The sequence below is a fragment of the Tursiops truncatus genome, chromosome 8 (genome assembly GCF_011762595.2).
Source record: "Tursiops truncatus isolate mTurTru1 chromosome 8, mTurTru1.mat.Y, whole genome shotgun sequence".
Classification (NCBI taxonomy): domain Eukaryota; kingdom Metazoa; phylum Chordata; class Mammalia; order Artiodactyla; family Delphinidae; genus Tursiops; species Tursiops truncatus.
The window spans coordinates 39,159,028-39,176,043 of record NC_047041.1 but is presented as its reverse complement, the minus strand read 5'-3'; the positions used below and the strand labels follow the sequence as shown (position 1 = coordinate 39,176,043).

Genomic DNA, 17,016 nt, shown 5'->3' with positions numbered 1-17,016 from the left:
TTAAAATGAGTTTGATAGAAAAAAAGATGAATCATTTCAGCAAGAGTGCAGATTACGCAAGATGAAATTCTAAGTGCTGAAGAATTTCAAGAATATATCTGAGAGTGTTGATAAAATTTCAGAGAAGGAAAACCCGTGAAGACTGATTGTCTAATTAGGAACAATTAGGGAAGGCTTTATAAAGGAGATAGAACTCCAGCTGGCTTTTAAAAGATGCATTGAAGGGAGAGAAGAGCTCACAATTTAAGGAGCTTCCATAATATTTACACAGTTAAAGTGTGCTTGTGATAAATGTCAAGAGCCCCTGTGACCTTCAGTTATGAAATTGATAGCAACCATAGGTATAATTACAGGGGAGTTATATTCCATTTTACCTCTGATGAATACATAATAGCATTATAATAATCCTATATAACTGCAATAAAGGTCATATAAATTTTAAAAAATTTAAATAGGTATAAAGAAAAGAAAACAATCTAATGCATCACGAGAAAAGGTTAGCAAGGTATCTATTCAAGGTTGGCTTGTGGGAAGGAAAATCATTATTGGCTACTATTCCAACTTCTGCCACTCCCTACTCCCAGTATCAGAAGCTGCTTCAAGAAACTTCTCATGAACATCTAAATGCCTATCTACAGAGAGATAGTCAATTTTGGAATATTCTTAGAATGGACCATTGTACAATCATTAAATGACATTTAAGAAAGTTTTAATAACATGGGAAAGACTTGTTAAGCAAAATACAAGCATAGAAGAAAGACCAGAAGGGAAATAAGCCAAAATGTTAATAATGGTTTTATCTTTGTGGTGGACATTTTTTATACCTTCTAGGTTTTCTCTAATGGATGTGTCTTGCTTTGATGAAGAGGGAAATGGTTTAAAATGGATCAAAAAAGCTATTAAATATGTTTATTTTTGATGGTTGAAAGCAACTCTAGAGGGAGGAAGAAAGGTGCCTATTAGCTATGGGGAGTGGGGAGCTCTGGTAGGGCTGTGGGCAAGCTGGTGTGACCCCTCCCAGGCTGTTGTGCCCTGGTGGTGAGGAGTGGCAAGGGACACAACTTCTCTATGCTGACTGGCCTTCCAAGAGTCCTAGATGTGAGGGTTATGAGAGTAGGGAGAAAAATGTTTAGAGCATGGCAAAGGAGAAATTCTTACTATTTTTTTACTGGAACTCAGAGGGATTCAGTCCCCACAAGGGTCTCTAATAAGGCAGAAAGATTTGGAAGAACCCAGAGATTAGATGTAGGAGCAATAAACTAACCTTGTGCAGGAAGTCCAGGCAACTTGGAGAAGAAAGTTTAATCAGGGCATGCATGCGATGAAGAGAGCAAACTAGCATTTTAAGAAAAGTAAGCCCCTATCAGTTTTCTCCTCCCCCTCCCCCTCCCCCTCCCCCCTCCCCTCCCCTCCCCCCCTCCCCTCCCCTCCCCTCCCCCTCCCCTCCCCTCCCCCCCCTCCCCTCCCCCTCCCCCTCCCCTCCCCCTCCCCCTCCCCTCCCCTCCACTCCCCTCCCCACCCCTCCCCTCCCCTCCCCTCCCCTCCCCCTCCCCTCCTCCTCCCCCTCCCCTCCCCCTCCCTCCTCTTCCCCCACTTTCTCCTCCTCCTCCCTTTCCCCTTCTCCTTTCCTCCTCCTCCTTCTTCTTCTCTTTCTTCTTCTCCTCCTTCCTCTTCCTCTCCTCCTTCTTCTCCTCCTTCCTCTTCTTCCTCTTCTTCTCCTTTTTATTAAATCACTCAACAAACATTTACTTAGCATCCTCTTTTTGTTGAGAGCTGGGCTCCCAGCTGGGGTAGACGATGGATTGTTTCAACTTTAACACCATCCCTGTAGTCACTTGCATTTAGAAAGCTAAATATCAGTTGTTTATCTTGTGATTACCAAGACATAGGGGCTATAATGAAAATCATGGAAACTAGACCTAAAATTATATCGCTAACCAACTGGTGCATGAGCAAACCTGGAGCAAAGTTTCATGTAAGCATTACTTTTGTTTTGCTTTGTGGCTCACATTCAGCTGTAGGTTGCTTGTCCTGATAGGGTGGGGAAGGGACACAGTTCAAAAGGAGATAACAATTTAAATGAGCCTTTTACAATGTGATTATCTTGATAATTCATGAATATGTTTATGACTCCTTTGCAAGGCTCTGGGTCAGCCCCAGGGGATGCACAGATATGGGGCCTCACAAGAGGGAGTGCATGTATTTGTTATTAGTATACATACAAATTAGCAATTATTGACCTCCTTCAATGTGAGGCACTATTCTAGGTATTTTATTTCATTTAATCCTCACAACAATTTGAAAACTGGCATAACTAATCCACTTTACAAATAAGGAAACTAAAAGTCAGTGAGATTAAGTAGCTTGTCAAGGTTGAGTGAAAACAAGTCATTAGGGTTGGGATTTGAAACTAGGCCTCTCTGGTTCTCTCTGGTTCCAACTAGATCTCACCTGCCTGCACATTAGAATCACCTGAGAAGCTTAAGGAATATACTGGTACCCTAGTACCAGATCCCAGATACTCTAATTTCATTGGTTTGGGATAAGGCCTGAGCAGTGAGAGTTTACAAAGCTCCCTGCTGATTCCACAAGAAGCCAAGGCTGAGGCCCATAGTAACTCAAGCATGCTCAAGCATAACTCTTAGGAAAAACGTACAAAATTTGAGGAAAGAAACATTGAGGTGTAAAATAAGTCTTCATTTCCTGAATAAACATCAGTTGATAATAGAAAAGGCAAACTAAGATGGAAGGCTATAGTCTGAAATGAAAATCTATCATTTTGAACCTGCATAAAATCAAGATGTGAATTTAATGGGAACATTTCTAATGAATGGGCAATTCTACTCAGCAATAAACTTTAACCAAAATATACGAAGAATCTCTTTGTAGTTCTTCAGATAAATTGTCTGGAACAGAGGTAACGTGAACAAAAATTTTTTCTATTTCTTCTCATTTGTTTCAGGAGAAATAAAAACTTACAGATGGAATGTCCCTAAAAGGTCCGGTCCAGGGCCGTCTGACCCAAATTGTATTCCATGGGTTTACTATTCAACAGTAAACTTTGTGAAGGTAAGGTGGAGAGAGCCACCAAATTGCTCAAAGTGATGTGGCTTTAAGCTGACTCTTCAAGTTATCACAACTATGGTGGGTATATGTGAAGAGATGTATTGGTTTAGAGCAGGGGTCTCAAACTATGGCCATGCCCGTTTGTTTGCATTATTGATGATGAAGTTGAGTAGTTGTGATGGAAATGGTATGGGTCACACAGTAAAAAATACTTGCTATCTGGTGCTTTACAAAAACAAAGTTTGCCGACACTTGATCTAAAGTATAAGGGGGAAAAATAAAATCTCAATGTTTCAATTACCAAATTTAGAACTTACAAGGTAGTTTGAAGCAAGAGTGGATATGTAAAATAGATAATCATAAATAAATAAATATATTTTAATTTAATTTATACCATGGTTTTTGATGTGTGAAAAAGGGCTCAGGAAAGAAAACACACTCCAGGTATAGCAGATTGAATTATTACAAGAGGTACATCCAGGTAGAATAGCTAATATGCAGTTGAAAATGTGGGAGTTTTCCATCAAAAGAAATCTCAGGGCTGAGTAAGTTGACATGGAAGTCATCCATGGGCTCATATCAATTCCTAAATCATCCAGCTAACTTTTACCCATACGATGTGGAATATAAGCATCTGTATATACCTATAAATACAGTCTCACTTGGGTTTCACCTCACACCAGTCAAAATGGCCATCATCAAAAAGTCTACAAATAATAAATGCTGGAGAGGGTGTGGAGAAAAGGGAACCCTCCTACACTGTTGGTGGGAATGTGAATTGGTGCAGCCACTATGGAGAACAGTATGGAGGTTCCTTAAAAAACTAAAAATAGAGCTACCATATGACCCAGCAATCCCACTATTGGGTATATATCCAGAAAAGATAAAAACTCTAATTCAAAAAGATACATGCACCCCAATGTTCATAGTAGCACTATTTACAATAGCCAAGACATGGAAGCAACCTAAATGTCTATCAACAGATGAATGGATAAAGAAGATGTAGTATGTATATATATATATATATATATATATATATACACACACACACACACACACACACACACACACACACACACACACACACACACAATGGAATATTACTCAGTAATTAAAAAGAATGAAATAACATCATTTGCAGCAACATGGGTGGAACTAGAGATGATCATACTAAGTGAAGTAAGCCAGACAGACAAAGACAAATATCATACGGTATCACTTGTATGTGGAATCTAAAAAAAATGATACAAATGAACATATTTACAAAACAGAAATAGACTCACAGACATAGCAAACAAACTTATGGTTACCGAAGGGGAAAGCGGGGGTGGGGGATAAATTAGGAGTTTGGGATTAACAGATACACACTACATATAAAATAGATAAACAAGCACCTAATGTATAGCACAGAGAACTATATTCAACATCTTGTAATAACCTATAATGGAAAAAATCTGAAAAAGAATATTATATATTTATATATATATATGTATATATGCATAACTGAATCACTGTGCTGTACACCTGAAACTAACACAACATTGTAAATGAACTACACTTCTATAAAAAAATACAGTCTCACTTGAAAAGCACACAGGAAAATAAAAATAAGCATTTGTTTATTCAAGAAATATTTATTTAACACCTTCTATGTAGTAGACATTGGGCTCTGCTCTGGAGACTCAGCTATGAGTGAAGGACACAGCCTCAGCCCTCAAAAAGCTCACTCTTGGGCTTCCCTGGTGGCGCAGTGGTTGAGAGTCCGCCTGCCGATGCAGGGGACACGAGTTCGTGCCCCGGCCCGGGAAGATCCCCCATGCCGCGGAGCAGCTGGGCCCGTGAGCCATGGTCCCTGGGCCTGCGCATCCGGAGCCTGTGCTCCGCAACGGGAGAGGCCACAACAGCGAGAGGCCCGCGTACGGCAAAAAAAAAAAAAAAAAAAAGCGCTCACTGTTAGCAAATTTTTAGAAATAGTCCTAAATTTTCACAAAGATCACCCTATTCTTCAGGATTTCTTAGTACTTATTCCTTGGTCAATAGTCTTTTAGTATTTTTACAATGACTTTCTTAAAAGCAAATAATCAGTGTTATTAAATTATTCAAAGGCTCTTCTAATTCAGTTTATTTTTCTTTCAGGATACCTATAGTGGTTTGATGGGTCCTCTGATTACATGCAGGGAAGGAGTGTTGAATGAAAAGGGAAGAAGAAGCGACGTTGACTCTGAATTTGTTCTCTTGTTTTTGGTATTTAATGAGAATGAATCCTGGTATCTGGATGACAATATTAAGAAGTATCTTAATAAAGATCCACAAGATTTTAAACCCTCTGATGATTTTGAGGAGAGCAACAAAATGCATGGTATATCACAGGTTTAAAAAGGAGACAAGCTCATAGAAATCTGTGCAAGGTCCCAGCCTCCCTCTCTGAGCCCTTCTTTATTCCCAGGGGCACCTGGACTGAAGAAAGTCCTCTAAAGCCTTCCTTCAGAGGGAACCAGACAAGCCATTTATTGGCTGCCCGCAAGATCCAATGAGGTTTTGGACCAACTGTTTAGGGAGCTGTATCTCTGAATGCTGGGATCCCTAAACTATCAGACTGTAAAGTAATTCCTAGGAAATGAATTATCACTTTTTGGTATATTTCTGTAAGAATACAGGATAACTTCTAGTTGATCAAATTTGAGGGGCTGGTTTAACTGTCTCTGGAACATGAAACACCATCACCAAATTTCTGTTTTAATGTGTCTATGTTATTTAATTCTTTGAAATTTAAGGTACTTCTTTTTTTTAAGTGTAAGTAATGTGTTCTAATTGACATACCTATCCTCTCTCACCGAGATCTACCTTTGGCCAAAAGTGTGCAAAAACATAGGTCTTGCCCAAGATAACAAAGCTAGTTAATTGCTAACATTGATTAGAATATAGTAGCCTGATCTCTGATTCAGCTACTCTTTCCCCTACAATTTTGCCTCCCTCTCCCAAAGGTTTCTTAGTAGGCTCTCTCTTTTTAATGAATGTAACTCATTTGGTTGTGTCATGATGCAAAGAATAAAAAGTTAGTAGAAAACGGAGGAGTGAACGTCCCCGCCATGTCAGCCCAACTTGAGCTTGCTTTAGTAATTGTCAGATCATGGGTTCAGCCCATATGAAGTTTTCCTTTTTTTGGAGATTCAGCCAGGTTTAGGAACTTGCCCCAAACTAGTTCTCAGAAAGTGAAATATTAAGGAAATACCTTTTAATTGCTTCAGTTTTGACTTATATAAACTTAATTCACTGGCTTTTGTCCACTCAACTGTAGAACGGTATAAATCTGGCGACCTCACACATGAGGCGGTAATCCACCCCATAAAGGGAATGTGCCTATTTGGCATGTTCCAACCAACATGTACTGCTACCCAAGAGATAGCTTTTAAAAGCAAACTACTATTTCTCTTTTCTGGCTATCTTTTATAGGGATTTCTTAGTACTCTGAATTTAGGGTCTTAGATGGTGGGGACATTGGCAAGTGTGAGTGAGATTATTACATGTTTACCAGGCAGACGAAAATATGGGTGACCTAAAGATCTTCTTGAATCAGTTCTAAAACCAGATTAAGTAATCATCACTAATCAAAGGCTGTTCTCTTTTTACCTTCTTAGCTATTAATGGAAAGATTTTTGGGAATCTCCATGGCCTCATCATGAATGAAAATACAATGACAAACTGGTATCTATTAGGAATAGGAAGTGAAGTGGACATACACACCATTCATTATCATGCTGAGAGCTTTCTTTTCAAGGTAAGTGTAAGAAAAGTGTTTTGAGGAAGACTTACTAACAGATTCAATATATTTCCATTGTGAAAAGAGAGTTATTTGGCAATAAGGCTTGTGAGGGGTGTTAGTGAATATTAGAGAATGGAACAGAAAAATATGATTGTGTCCTTCCACTGGTAGATATTTCTTAATATGTATTTTATTATGCTTGTTAAAAAAAAAAAAAAAACCCTGAGGGCTTCCCTGGTGGCTCAGTGGTTGAGAGTCCACCTGCCGATGCAGGGGACACGGGTTCGTGCCCCGGTCCGGGAAGATCCCACATGCCGCGGAGCAGCTGGGCCCGTGAGCCATGGCCGCTGAGCCCGCGCATCCAGAGCCTGTGCTCCGCAACGGGAGAGGCCACAACAGTAAAAAAACCTCTGAGTTTCAGATGAGTTTTCTCATCAGTTATATGGGGATAATTCTGACCTGGAGTATCGTATATGAAAGTACCCATAGTATTTTGTCCCTTTTCCTCTTTTATTTTATTTTTTTCTTTTCTCTTTTCTCTTTCCCTTCCCTTTTTCCATTTCTTTTCTATGTGATTAGCCAACAGAATAATCCTCTCTAGTAAAGGAGATATTTCAAGCTTTGGCTTGGGCCCAAAATTTTACCTTGACTTTTGCCCTCGTGGGCTGGGCTGGACCATGTGTGGCTTTCTGCCTTTCGAGCATCAAGCTATACCGTATGGGTGGTGCTGGCTGTGCTGAATCACGTGGGGAGCCATTGAAGAAGCAGATTGCCAGGCCCCACCCCAGACCTGATGAATCAGAATCTCAGGGATAAGGTCCAAATATTCTGTCATCTCAAGAGCTGTGCAGTCTACAAGGAAGTAGAATAGAAAAGAATAATCACATCTAATCTGCAGGGAAAACCTGCGCTGCTCCTTTTCCAATTATACAGGAATGATCAGCGACTAATGAAACATCTACTATCCTCTCCCCTCTGTATATTCATTCAACACAGTTTAAGATCCCAAGTATCTTAAACCTACAATGATTTTAGTTTCGCATATTAAATGGCTATGCTGCTTTTCAGAACTTGGCTTTTTCAATCCGCATTTTTAAAATTATATTAAAAATATATAAAATTTAGTAAAATTTATAAAATCATACAATTATTTTACATACATATAAAAATTATTTTACATACATACATAAATATTTTATTTATTTATTTATTTATTATTTTTGGCTGTGTTGGGTCTTCGTTTCTGTGCGAGGGCTTTCTCCAGTTGCGGCGAGCAGGGACCACTCTTCATTGCGGTGCACGGGCCTCTCAGTATCGTGGCCCCTCGTTGCGGAGCACAGGCTCCAGACGTGCAGGCTCAGTAGCTGTGGCTCACGGGCCCAGTTGCTCCGCGGCATGTAGGATCCTCCCAGACCAGGACTCGAACCTATGTCCCCTGCATTGGCAGGCAGACTCTCAACCACTGCGCCACCAGGGAAGCCCCCACAAATATTTTAAATTACGCTATAGTTTACACTGAGTAAAATGCACGCTACTTAGTGTACAGTTCTGTTGTGATAAACACATACAGTGGTGTAACCAACACTAATCAAAATACGGAACACCTCTATCAACCCCCTAAAATGTCCCCTTTGCACCCTCTAGCGTCGTCTACTTCCCTATGTTTAACCCCTGGCAACCACTGAACTGTTTTTTGTCTCTATAGTTTTGCCTTTTCTGAAATGTCATACAAATGAAATCATACCGTCTGTAGCATTATGAATCTGACTTGTTTCATTTTGTATTGGCATTTGAATTGCATCCACCTTGTTGTAACGGCAATTTTTTCCATTCGATCTTTGAGCAATATTCCATCGTATGGATGTATTGCAGTTTGTTTATCCGATCCCCCACGGAGGGACATTTGGGTTGTTTCCAGTTTGGGGTTACTAAAAATAAAGTCATTATAAACCTTTGTGTACAAGCTTTTGTGGGAACATAAGTTTTCATTTTCCTTGAGAAAATATCTAGGGGTTGGATTGCTAGGCCACGTGGTAAGTAGATGCTTAACTTCATGAAACCTGCCAAATTGTTTTTCACAGAGGCAGTACATTTTGCACGCCTACCAGAAATAGATGAGAGTACCACCTGACCACAACTACATCCACATCAGCACTTGGTATCTTCCATTCTTACTTTATTTTTTCTTAGCCAAACATTTAAGTATATTCTGGTATCTCGTTTTTTATTTGAATTTTCCTAATGGCTATGATACTGATTATCTTTTCTACCACCTGCCATCTGTAAATCTTTGGTGAGATGTCCAAATTTTATGCCCATTTTTAAATTGGATTGTTTGTTTCCTTATTGGTGAGTTTGAGGGCTGTATATATTCTGGATACAAATCCTTTCTATCTATATGATCTGTAAATATTTGCTCCTAGTCTGTGGCTTATCTTTTCATTCCCTTAACATTATCTATCAAAGAGCAGAAATCCTTAATTTTGATATAGTCCAAATTATCATTTTTTTTCTTTCATGGATCATGCTTTTGGTGTCATGTCTAAGAAATCTTTGTTTAACTCAAGGTCACAAAGATTTTCTTCTAGAAGTTTTATGGTTTTAGGTTTTATATTTAGGTCTCTGGTCCATCTTAATTTTTATATGTGGTTCAAGGTTTATTTTTTGCATAGAGACATCCAAGTTTTCTTTTTTTTCTTTCTTTCTTTCTTTTTTTTTTTTGTCTGCACCACGGCATGTGGGATCTTAGTTCCCCAAGCAGGGATCAAACCCATGCCCCCTGCATTGGAAGCATGGAGTCTTAACCACTGGACCACCAGGGAAGTCCCTAGACGTCCAATTCTTCCATCACCTTTCAGCAAAAAGACTATCCTTTCTCCCTCTGTGTCAAAATCATATCGATCATATACATGTGGGTTATTTCTGGGCTCTCTGTTCTATTACATTGATTTATATGCCTGTCCTTTCTTAAATGCCACACTGTCTTGATTGCTTTAGTGTAATAAAAAGTCTTGAAATCAGATGGTGATTGTTTGGGCTGTTCTAGATCTTTGCCATATAAATTTTAGAATCAGCTTTTAAAATTGTGCTGGGATTTTGATTGAGATTGCATTGAATCGGTACACTGATTTGGAGAGAATTGATATCTTAACAATATTGAGACTTTCAATCCACAAACATGGCATATCTCTCTATTTGTTTAGAACTTCTTTGATTTTTTTCATCAATGTTTTGTAGTTGTCATCACACAGATCTTGCATATATTTTGTTAGATTATTACCAATATCATGGGTTTTGGTGATAGTGTAAATGGTATTCTTTTTATTTCAATTTCTAATTGTCATGCCAGTATATAGAAATATAACTGATTTTTGTATAATTGACCTTGTATCCTGCAACTTTGCTGACAAATTCTAGTAGCTTTTGTAGATTTTCTTTTTGTAGACGGTTATTTTTTTGGGGCGGGGGTTCCTACATGGCAAATCATGTTGTCTGTGAATAGAGATGGTTTTATTTCTTTATTTTCAATCTGTATGCACCCCACCCCCGCTCCTTTTTGGTGTTCTTGCACTAGCCAGGATCTCCAGTAAAATGTTGAATATTAGTGGCAAAAGTAGAGATCCCTGCCTTATTCTTAATCTTAGGGGGAAAGCATTCAGTCACTCACCATTGAGTATAAAGTGAGCTGTAGGTTTTTGTAGACCCCATTACCAGGTTGAAGAAGTTTCCTTCTATTCTCGGTTTGCTGAGGGTTTTAATCATGAACAGATGTTAAATCCTATTTTTTCTGCATCTATTGCAATGATCATATTTTATTTTCTTTAGTCTATTGGTGAATTACATTGACTGATTTTCAAATGTTGAACCAGCTTTTCATTCCCCGCTAAACCTTACTTTGTCATGATGCACTATCCTTTTTTATATATTGCTGGATTTAGTTTGCTAGTGTTTTGTTAAGGATTTTTGCATATATGTTCATAAAGAATATCGGTTATGGCTTTCTTCTCTTGTAAATTATATGTCTGGTTTTAGAACTGGGCTAATGCTGGCCTCATAAAATGAGTTGGGAGTGTTCTGTCCTCTTCTGTTTTCTGGAAGAGTTTTTTAGAAATGGTATTATTTTTTTCTCTAAATGTTTGGTAGAATTTGCCAATGAAGCAATCTGGACCTGGAGTTTAATCTGTTGGAAGGTCTTAATACAATTTCAGTTTCTTTAATAGATATAATTTCAGTTTCTTTAACAGATAACCTGAATAGATCTAATCTGAATAGATAATCTATTCAGGTCATCTATTTCTTCTTGAGTGAACTTTGGTAGTTTTCATCTTAAGCAACTTGTCCATACCATCTAAGTTGTAGAATTCATGGACAAAACAGTTGTTCATAACATTCCTTTATTATCCTTTTTAATGTCTATAAAGTCTTAGTGATATCTCCTCTTTCATCTCTGATATTTGTAATTTGTGTTTTTTAAAGTTTTCCTTGGTCAGTTTGTCTAGAGGTTTGTATTAGTTATCTATTGCTGCGTAGCACATCACCCCAAAACATAGTGGCCTAAAACAACACACTCTTATTATCTCACAATTTCTCTGGATTAGGCTGGAAATAGTTTAGTTAGTTGGTTCTGAATCAGCACCTCTCATCAGGCTACAGTCAAGATGTCAGCTGGAACTACAGTCATCAGGTTGGACTGAGGCTGGATGATCCACTTCCAAGCTCACTCATAGGACTATTGACCAGAGGCTTCAGTTCCTCACCATGTGGGTATGACATGGGAGCTGGCTTTCCCCAGAGTGAATGATCCAAGGGGAGAGAGTGAGAGAGAGGGTCTAAGACTCTTGGAAGTAGAATGCCATGCCTTCTGCCATATGCTATTGCTTACAAGGACCAACCCTCAGACAATGTAGGAGGTGACTACAAAGGTTATGAGTTTCAGGAGGCAGGGATCCTTGGGGGCCATCACAAGCTGGCTTCCACAGGGTTTAACAATTTTATCGATCTGTTCAAAGAACCAGCTTTTGGTTTCTTTGATTTATCTTTATTATGTTCCTATTCTTGATTTTATTGATTTCTGCTCTTATCCTTATTATTCCCTTCTTTCCACAGATAGATAAATCTTACCGAGAAGATGTATATGACCTCTTTCCCGGGACATTCCAAACCATTGAACTGTTTGTGGATCACCCAGGGACGTGGTTATTACATTGTCATGTATCTGACCACATCCATGCTGGCATGGAGACAACCTACACCGTCCTTCGAAACATCGGTACTGTTATCTGTCGGTGATGCTGACTTAGATAGCACCAGGCTTCCTGTAGACCCTGAAAATAGGAGGCATGAGAACATAGGAGGCATGAGCTCCCCAAGGAGCTCAGAGTCAAGTAAGAGAGACAGACATTTAACCATAATAGAATATGACATATGCCAAGATAGAGTGCAGAGTGCAGGGTTCAGTGACAGCAGCAGGAGGCAATGATTAACAGTTTGGACACATGAGCCAAGGTTCCATAGATGAATCTTAACAGGTGAGCAGAAGCTTGCAATGTGGATGGGGTATGAACAGCATGTGTACTGGCATGAAGTAGCACAGTGAGTATCCAACAAAGACTTACAGATACTGGTGGGATAACGTCTTTGTTGGTGAAATGACATAACTCCTGAAACAACTCATGTCATGAAAAGAATCTACTCCTATTGTTTGTAAACCATCAAATTGTCTTCTTTGTCCAGACAACAGGATTCCTTACTCCACCAAGCCTCCTTCTGGAGGAGCGTCCCACCCGGCCACAGCTCCCTCTAATGGTACTGATACCCTCCCCCAATCCTGCACGTGAATGGTCAGTATTCACTCCCCAGGGAAAGGCAGAGGCCTGACACCTTACTTTTCTTTTGTGCAGAAGAACCTGGCAAGGAGCAGCTCTACTTCTTCGGCAAGAATCTGGGTCCCAGAGGAGCCAAAGCAGCCTTGGTCATCCTTTTCATCATCGGACTCCTCCTTCTGGTTGTCACGGTGATTCTCTCCCTTACACTGTGCTCTGCAAGGAAGCGGGTGGCATATCAGGAAGTCCAGTCCTGTGCGCTCCCCACGGATGCTCTGTGACCTGCTCGTCTTCCTCAGTAGGGAAAATGGACCAGGGTCTCGTTCACCAAGGAAGTCTGACTCTGTTCCTGGATCAGGCTCTGATCCTCTGGAACACGTTCAAAGCAATTTGCTTTTATTTATTTATTTTAAAGGGGCTGTGAATAATCCTCAGGATAAAACAGAGAAAAGGAAGAGTGGGCATGACTGAGAAAACTGACCCAGTCTGTTCTCTGAATGAATTCGCTGAAGTGGGAAGACCCTCTGAAAGATATCTTTGTTTTCTTTCTTTCATAATTCTTAGATTAGATAGTGCTTCCTTAACAAACCGTCAAATTCTCTAGATGGACAATTTCGGGAAAGAGTTACACTGCGTCAGACATCTAACTTGACTGGTGCTGATTTTTCAACGTTGTTATGTAACATGCTTCCCTTAGTGGTTCCAGGAAAAATAACTTTCTGAGGATTTCATGAAAATGTCTAAATCAGTATCTGCTGATAGAATTTGACCAAATGAAATTTTTGGAGGTTTTAGCCAGCTCCTCTGGCATTTTCCTCTTTCATATAAATAGCTTGTGCACTGTTTGCTATAAAAGGCAGAGTTATATGCATTTTTTAAAATTCTGCCTGTAGAGATGCAAACCTGTAGAGATACTTAAATGTTTACGACTCACTTCATGTTACACATTTTTACAAGATGTTTCTGTGGCAATGCTTGTATTTTCAAAAATCAGCTGGAGAATTTGTATTTGTATTTCAGAATGTGGAGGGCTGGGATCTGAAATAGCAGGCTAGTTCTCCCACTGTGAGTCAAGACACTCCCTGAGAGTTTAGTGGGAGCTTCTAAGGGGAGGGAGGACTTTGCAGGAGGCAAGTCTGACCTTGAATCTTGAGTCTGATTTTTCATTCAGTTAGGAGGATCTTCCCCGGTCTCCATCTTTTATGGAATAAAGACAGTCTCATCACGTAAAAAAACACCAGGAAGAATTAGTCGATGCAGCTGACTGGCTGGGAGGAGAAGGGATCTCACAAAATCCTCGAGTCCATGCCTCTTAAAAACATAGCCTCTGATGGGAAGAGGAGAGAAAAGAAAAGGCAAAATTGTCCTGGTGGCAATTTTTCAAACCAACAAGTCAGCTCTGAGATATGTATTACAGTTTTCAAGTCTCAAATACAAAATAAAATATTGAACAACTAAACTCAACCCATTACGAGGCAATCCATACTCTCTATATGCATGCCTAAGCTTTAGGTGTAAGATTGATAAAAGCAACATTTATTACTAGACTGAGAAATTGCCTTTAGCCCACGCTGCTGCCAGATGAGTGATACTAGTCCATCTGCCTTAACAGTGGATCATTTGGCTGTCCAGGTGAACAAGTAGGACCTAAAAAATACTCTGGTGGAGGGACTTTTCATACCTTCTCATCTTCATCTTGGTGAGGGGAAACAGGTATTTTGATAGAGGCTACAGTCTTACATAAAACAGGATGCGAATGCTAATAGTTCTGTTCATAATCTGCTTGAATGTCATATCAAACATGGCACCCAAGGATTTTGAATTCCAGCCTGCTAACCACTGATAATGAGATTTTGTAGTACGTGCTCTACAGTTTTCAGACATATGTAGGCTGTATAATTTCATAATAATAATCATGATAAATGACAGACTTATAACTCACCTAGACAACAAATTATTTAGTTATAAGTTTTTTCCTTTTCTCTTAGGTTATTTTTTTAATGAAAATGAAATCACAAAGTAGTTTGATTATACCGTTTCTCTTTTTAATAAAGTTTCACATATCATAAAGATGGCTATTTGCATGTTTTTTTTCCAACCCCCTACCCCAGGTACAGTGATAGGTAATTTATTTTACCTGGAGCAGGTGTTTAGTTAAAGGAGAATTATCTTTTAGATATTTAGCAACTATCCTAGTTATACTCGTTAGAAGAAATGAAACAAAGTAACAATATATCTCTACAGATAACACACTCTCCCCAAACATTGTTTCCTCAAATGTACCACATTTCTTCATTCTAATCAACCACATTTATACACATCTTTTCCTCCTGTTACAACAGAAGAAGTGTCCCTGCTCCTAGCAGGGCCAAGCTCTCCCTTAACTCTGGACCTCATCCCTTCTTGTTTTCCCAAGAACTTCATTCCCTCACTTTTCAGTTTTCCCTCCTGCATGAAGTCATCAAAAATACCCTTCATTAAAAATAGAAAACAAACAAAGAGCCATTGCCTTTAACTCCATAACCTCCTCCAACCCAGCTTCTCTGGGCCCTTGATAGCAGAACTGAAAGTACTGCCCACACATTGTCTATATCACCTCACCCTATGCATCCCTCCACCCATTCCAATGGCTTCCCATCCAGAGGGCCCTGCCCTACCCCGACTTTGCGTCCCAATCTGCTGTTATCAAAACCATAAGAACCGTAATAATCATAATGGAAATGATTCCGTTTCCTGTGGCTTCTTCCCCATCTTTATTTTACTTGACATCTCAGTAACCATTGGCAGCTCCTTGCTTTTAGATCCCCTCTAGTTCCTTGGCTCCAACATGACCTGCCAGCCTTGCTTCTTCCTCAGTGGCTACTCCCTCTCAGTCTCTTGCTAGGTCCTTCTTCTCCCTCTGACTTAAATGTTAGCATGACCCAAGGCTTGAACTGGGCCCTTTACTCCCTTTTGCCCTCTGGGGTGTGCTGAATAATATCTCCATAGATTCCATGTCCCTGAACCTGTGAATGTTATCTTATATAGCAAAAAGACTTTGTAGCTATGACTAAGTTAAAAATCTTGAGATGGGAAGTTTATACTGGATTACCTAGATTGGCCCTAAATGTAATCACAAATGTTCTTATAAGATAGAGACAGAGGGAGATTTGACTACAGAAGGAGGCTTTGTGACAACTGAAGTAAGATGCTGAGCTGCTAGCTTTGGAGATGGAGGAATGCTGCTCTAAAAGCTGGACATATATACACTACCAAACGTAAAATAGATAGCTAGTGGGAAGCAGCCGCATGGCACAGGGAGATCAGCTCGGTGCTTTGTGACCACCTAGCGGGGTGGGATAGGGAGGGTGGGAGGGAGGGAGATGCAAGAGGGAACATATGTATATGTATAACTGATTCACTCTGTTATAAAGCAGAAACTAACACACCATTGTAAAGCAATTATACTCCAATAAAGATGTTAAAAAAAAAAAAAAGCTGGAAAAGGCATGGGAATGCATTCCCCACTAGAGCCTCCGGAGGGAGCTTTGTCCTGCTGGCACCTTGATTTTATTCCATTGAAACTGATTTCAGACTTCAGATTTCCAGAACCGTTAGAGGATAAATGTGTGCCACGAAGTTTGTGGTAATTTGTTACACCCTCTCCATAGGTTATTTCACTCATCCTCATGGATCTGAAAACCATCTTTATGCTGATAAATTCAAAATGTGTTCCTCCTTGGGTTGCAAACTACAAGTCCTATTCAAGCAGATCACGGTAGCAGTCCCCTAACCAGTCTCTCCCTTTGTCACTCCTGTCCGTTCCAGCCACAGTCCACACAGCTGCAGCAGTGTTCTTCCACATCTGATCACATCACTTCCCTGGTGAATCTCCTTTACTGTCTTTCCACTTCACTTTCAATAATATCTGCACTCCTTACCTTCGTCAGTAAGACTCAGACCGATTTGGCTGCCCAACATGTCCACCTCTCCAACTTTATCTCTGGCTCCTCTCTGCTCCAGCTTTTATCAGTTCCTGTGCCTGCTAGTTCCTTCTTGCCTCAGAGCCTTTGCACCTACCGCTTTCTGTGCCTGGAATGCTTTCTCTCTAGCACCCTCATCCCCTTTCCTGCCTTTCCTACTTCAGATGTGAGCTCCCCAGACTGCCCTTTCTAAAGTGTTATTTCCAATTTCCATTATTTTCCTTTGTAGCACATATCACGGGACATATCCATTTTACTCGTTAGTTTGATTTTTGTCTGCTTCTTTGACTGAAATGTAGGCTCCATGGAAGCAAGGACCCCAGACCTGTTTTGCTCACTGCTGCATCCCCAGCACAGACCATAGTGTAGATACATAATAGTTGCTCAGCAAATATTACTTGAA

The 17,016-nt window shown here is 39.9% G+C and overlaps 1 protein-coding gene across 1 annotated transcript in view; it reads left to right on the top strand.

The window, feature by feature from the left end:
- HEPHL1 (hephaestin like 1) overlaps nucleotides 1-12,932 on the top strand; it is a 160,742-nt gene extending 147,810 nt beyond the window's left edge. The window contains exons 17-22 of the mRNA XM_073808310.1: nucleotides 2,963-3,069; nucleotides 5,203-5,425; nucleotides 6,705-6,844; nucleotides 11,936-12,098; nucleotides 12,563-12,634; nucleotides 12,730-12,932. Of these exons, the coding sequence (XP_073664411.1) occupies nucleotides 2,963-3,069; nucleotides 5,203-5,425; nucleotides 6,705-6,844; nucleotides 11,936-12,098; nucleotides 12,563-12,634; nucleotides 12,730-12,932 (908 nt within the window). The remainder of the gene's footprint in view (nucleotides 1-2,962; nucleotides 3,070-5,202; nucleotides 5,426-6,704; nucleotides 6,845-11,935; nucleotides 12,099-12,562; nucleotides 12,635-12,729) is intronic.
- The last annotated feature ends 4,084 nt before the right edge of the window (nucleotides 12,933-17,016 follow it).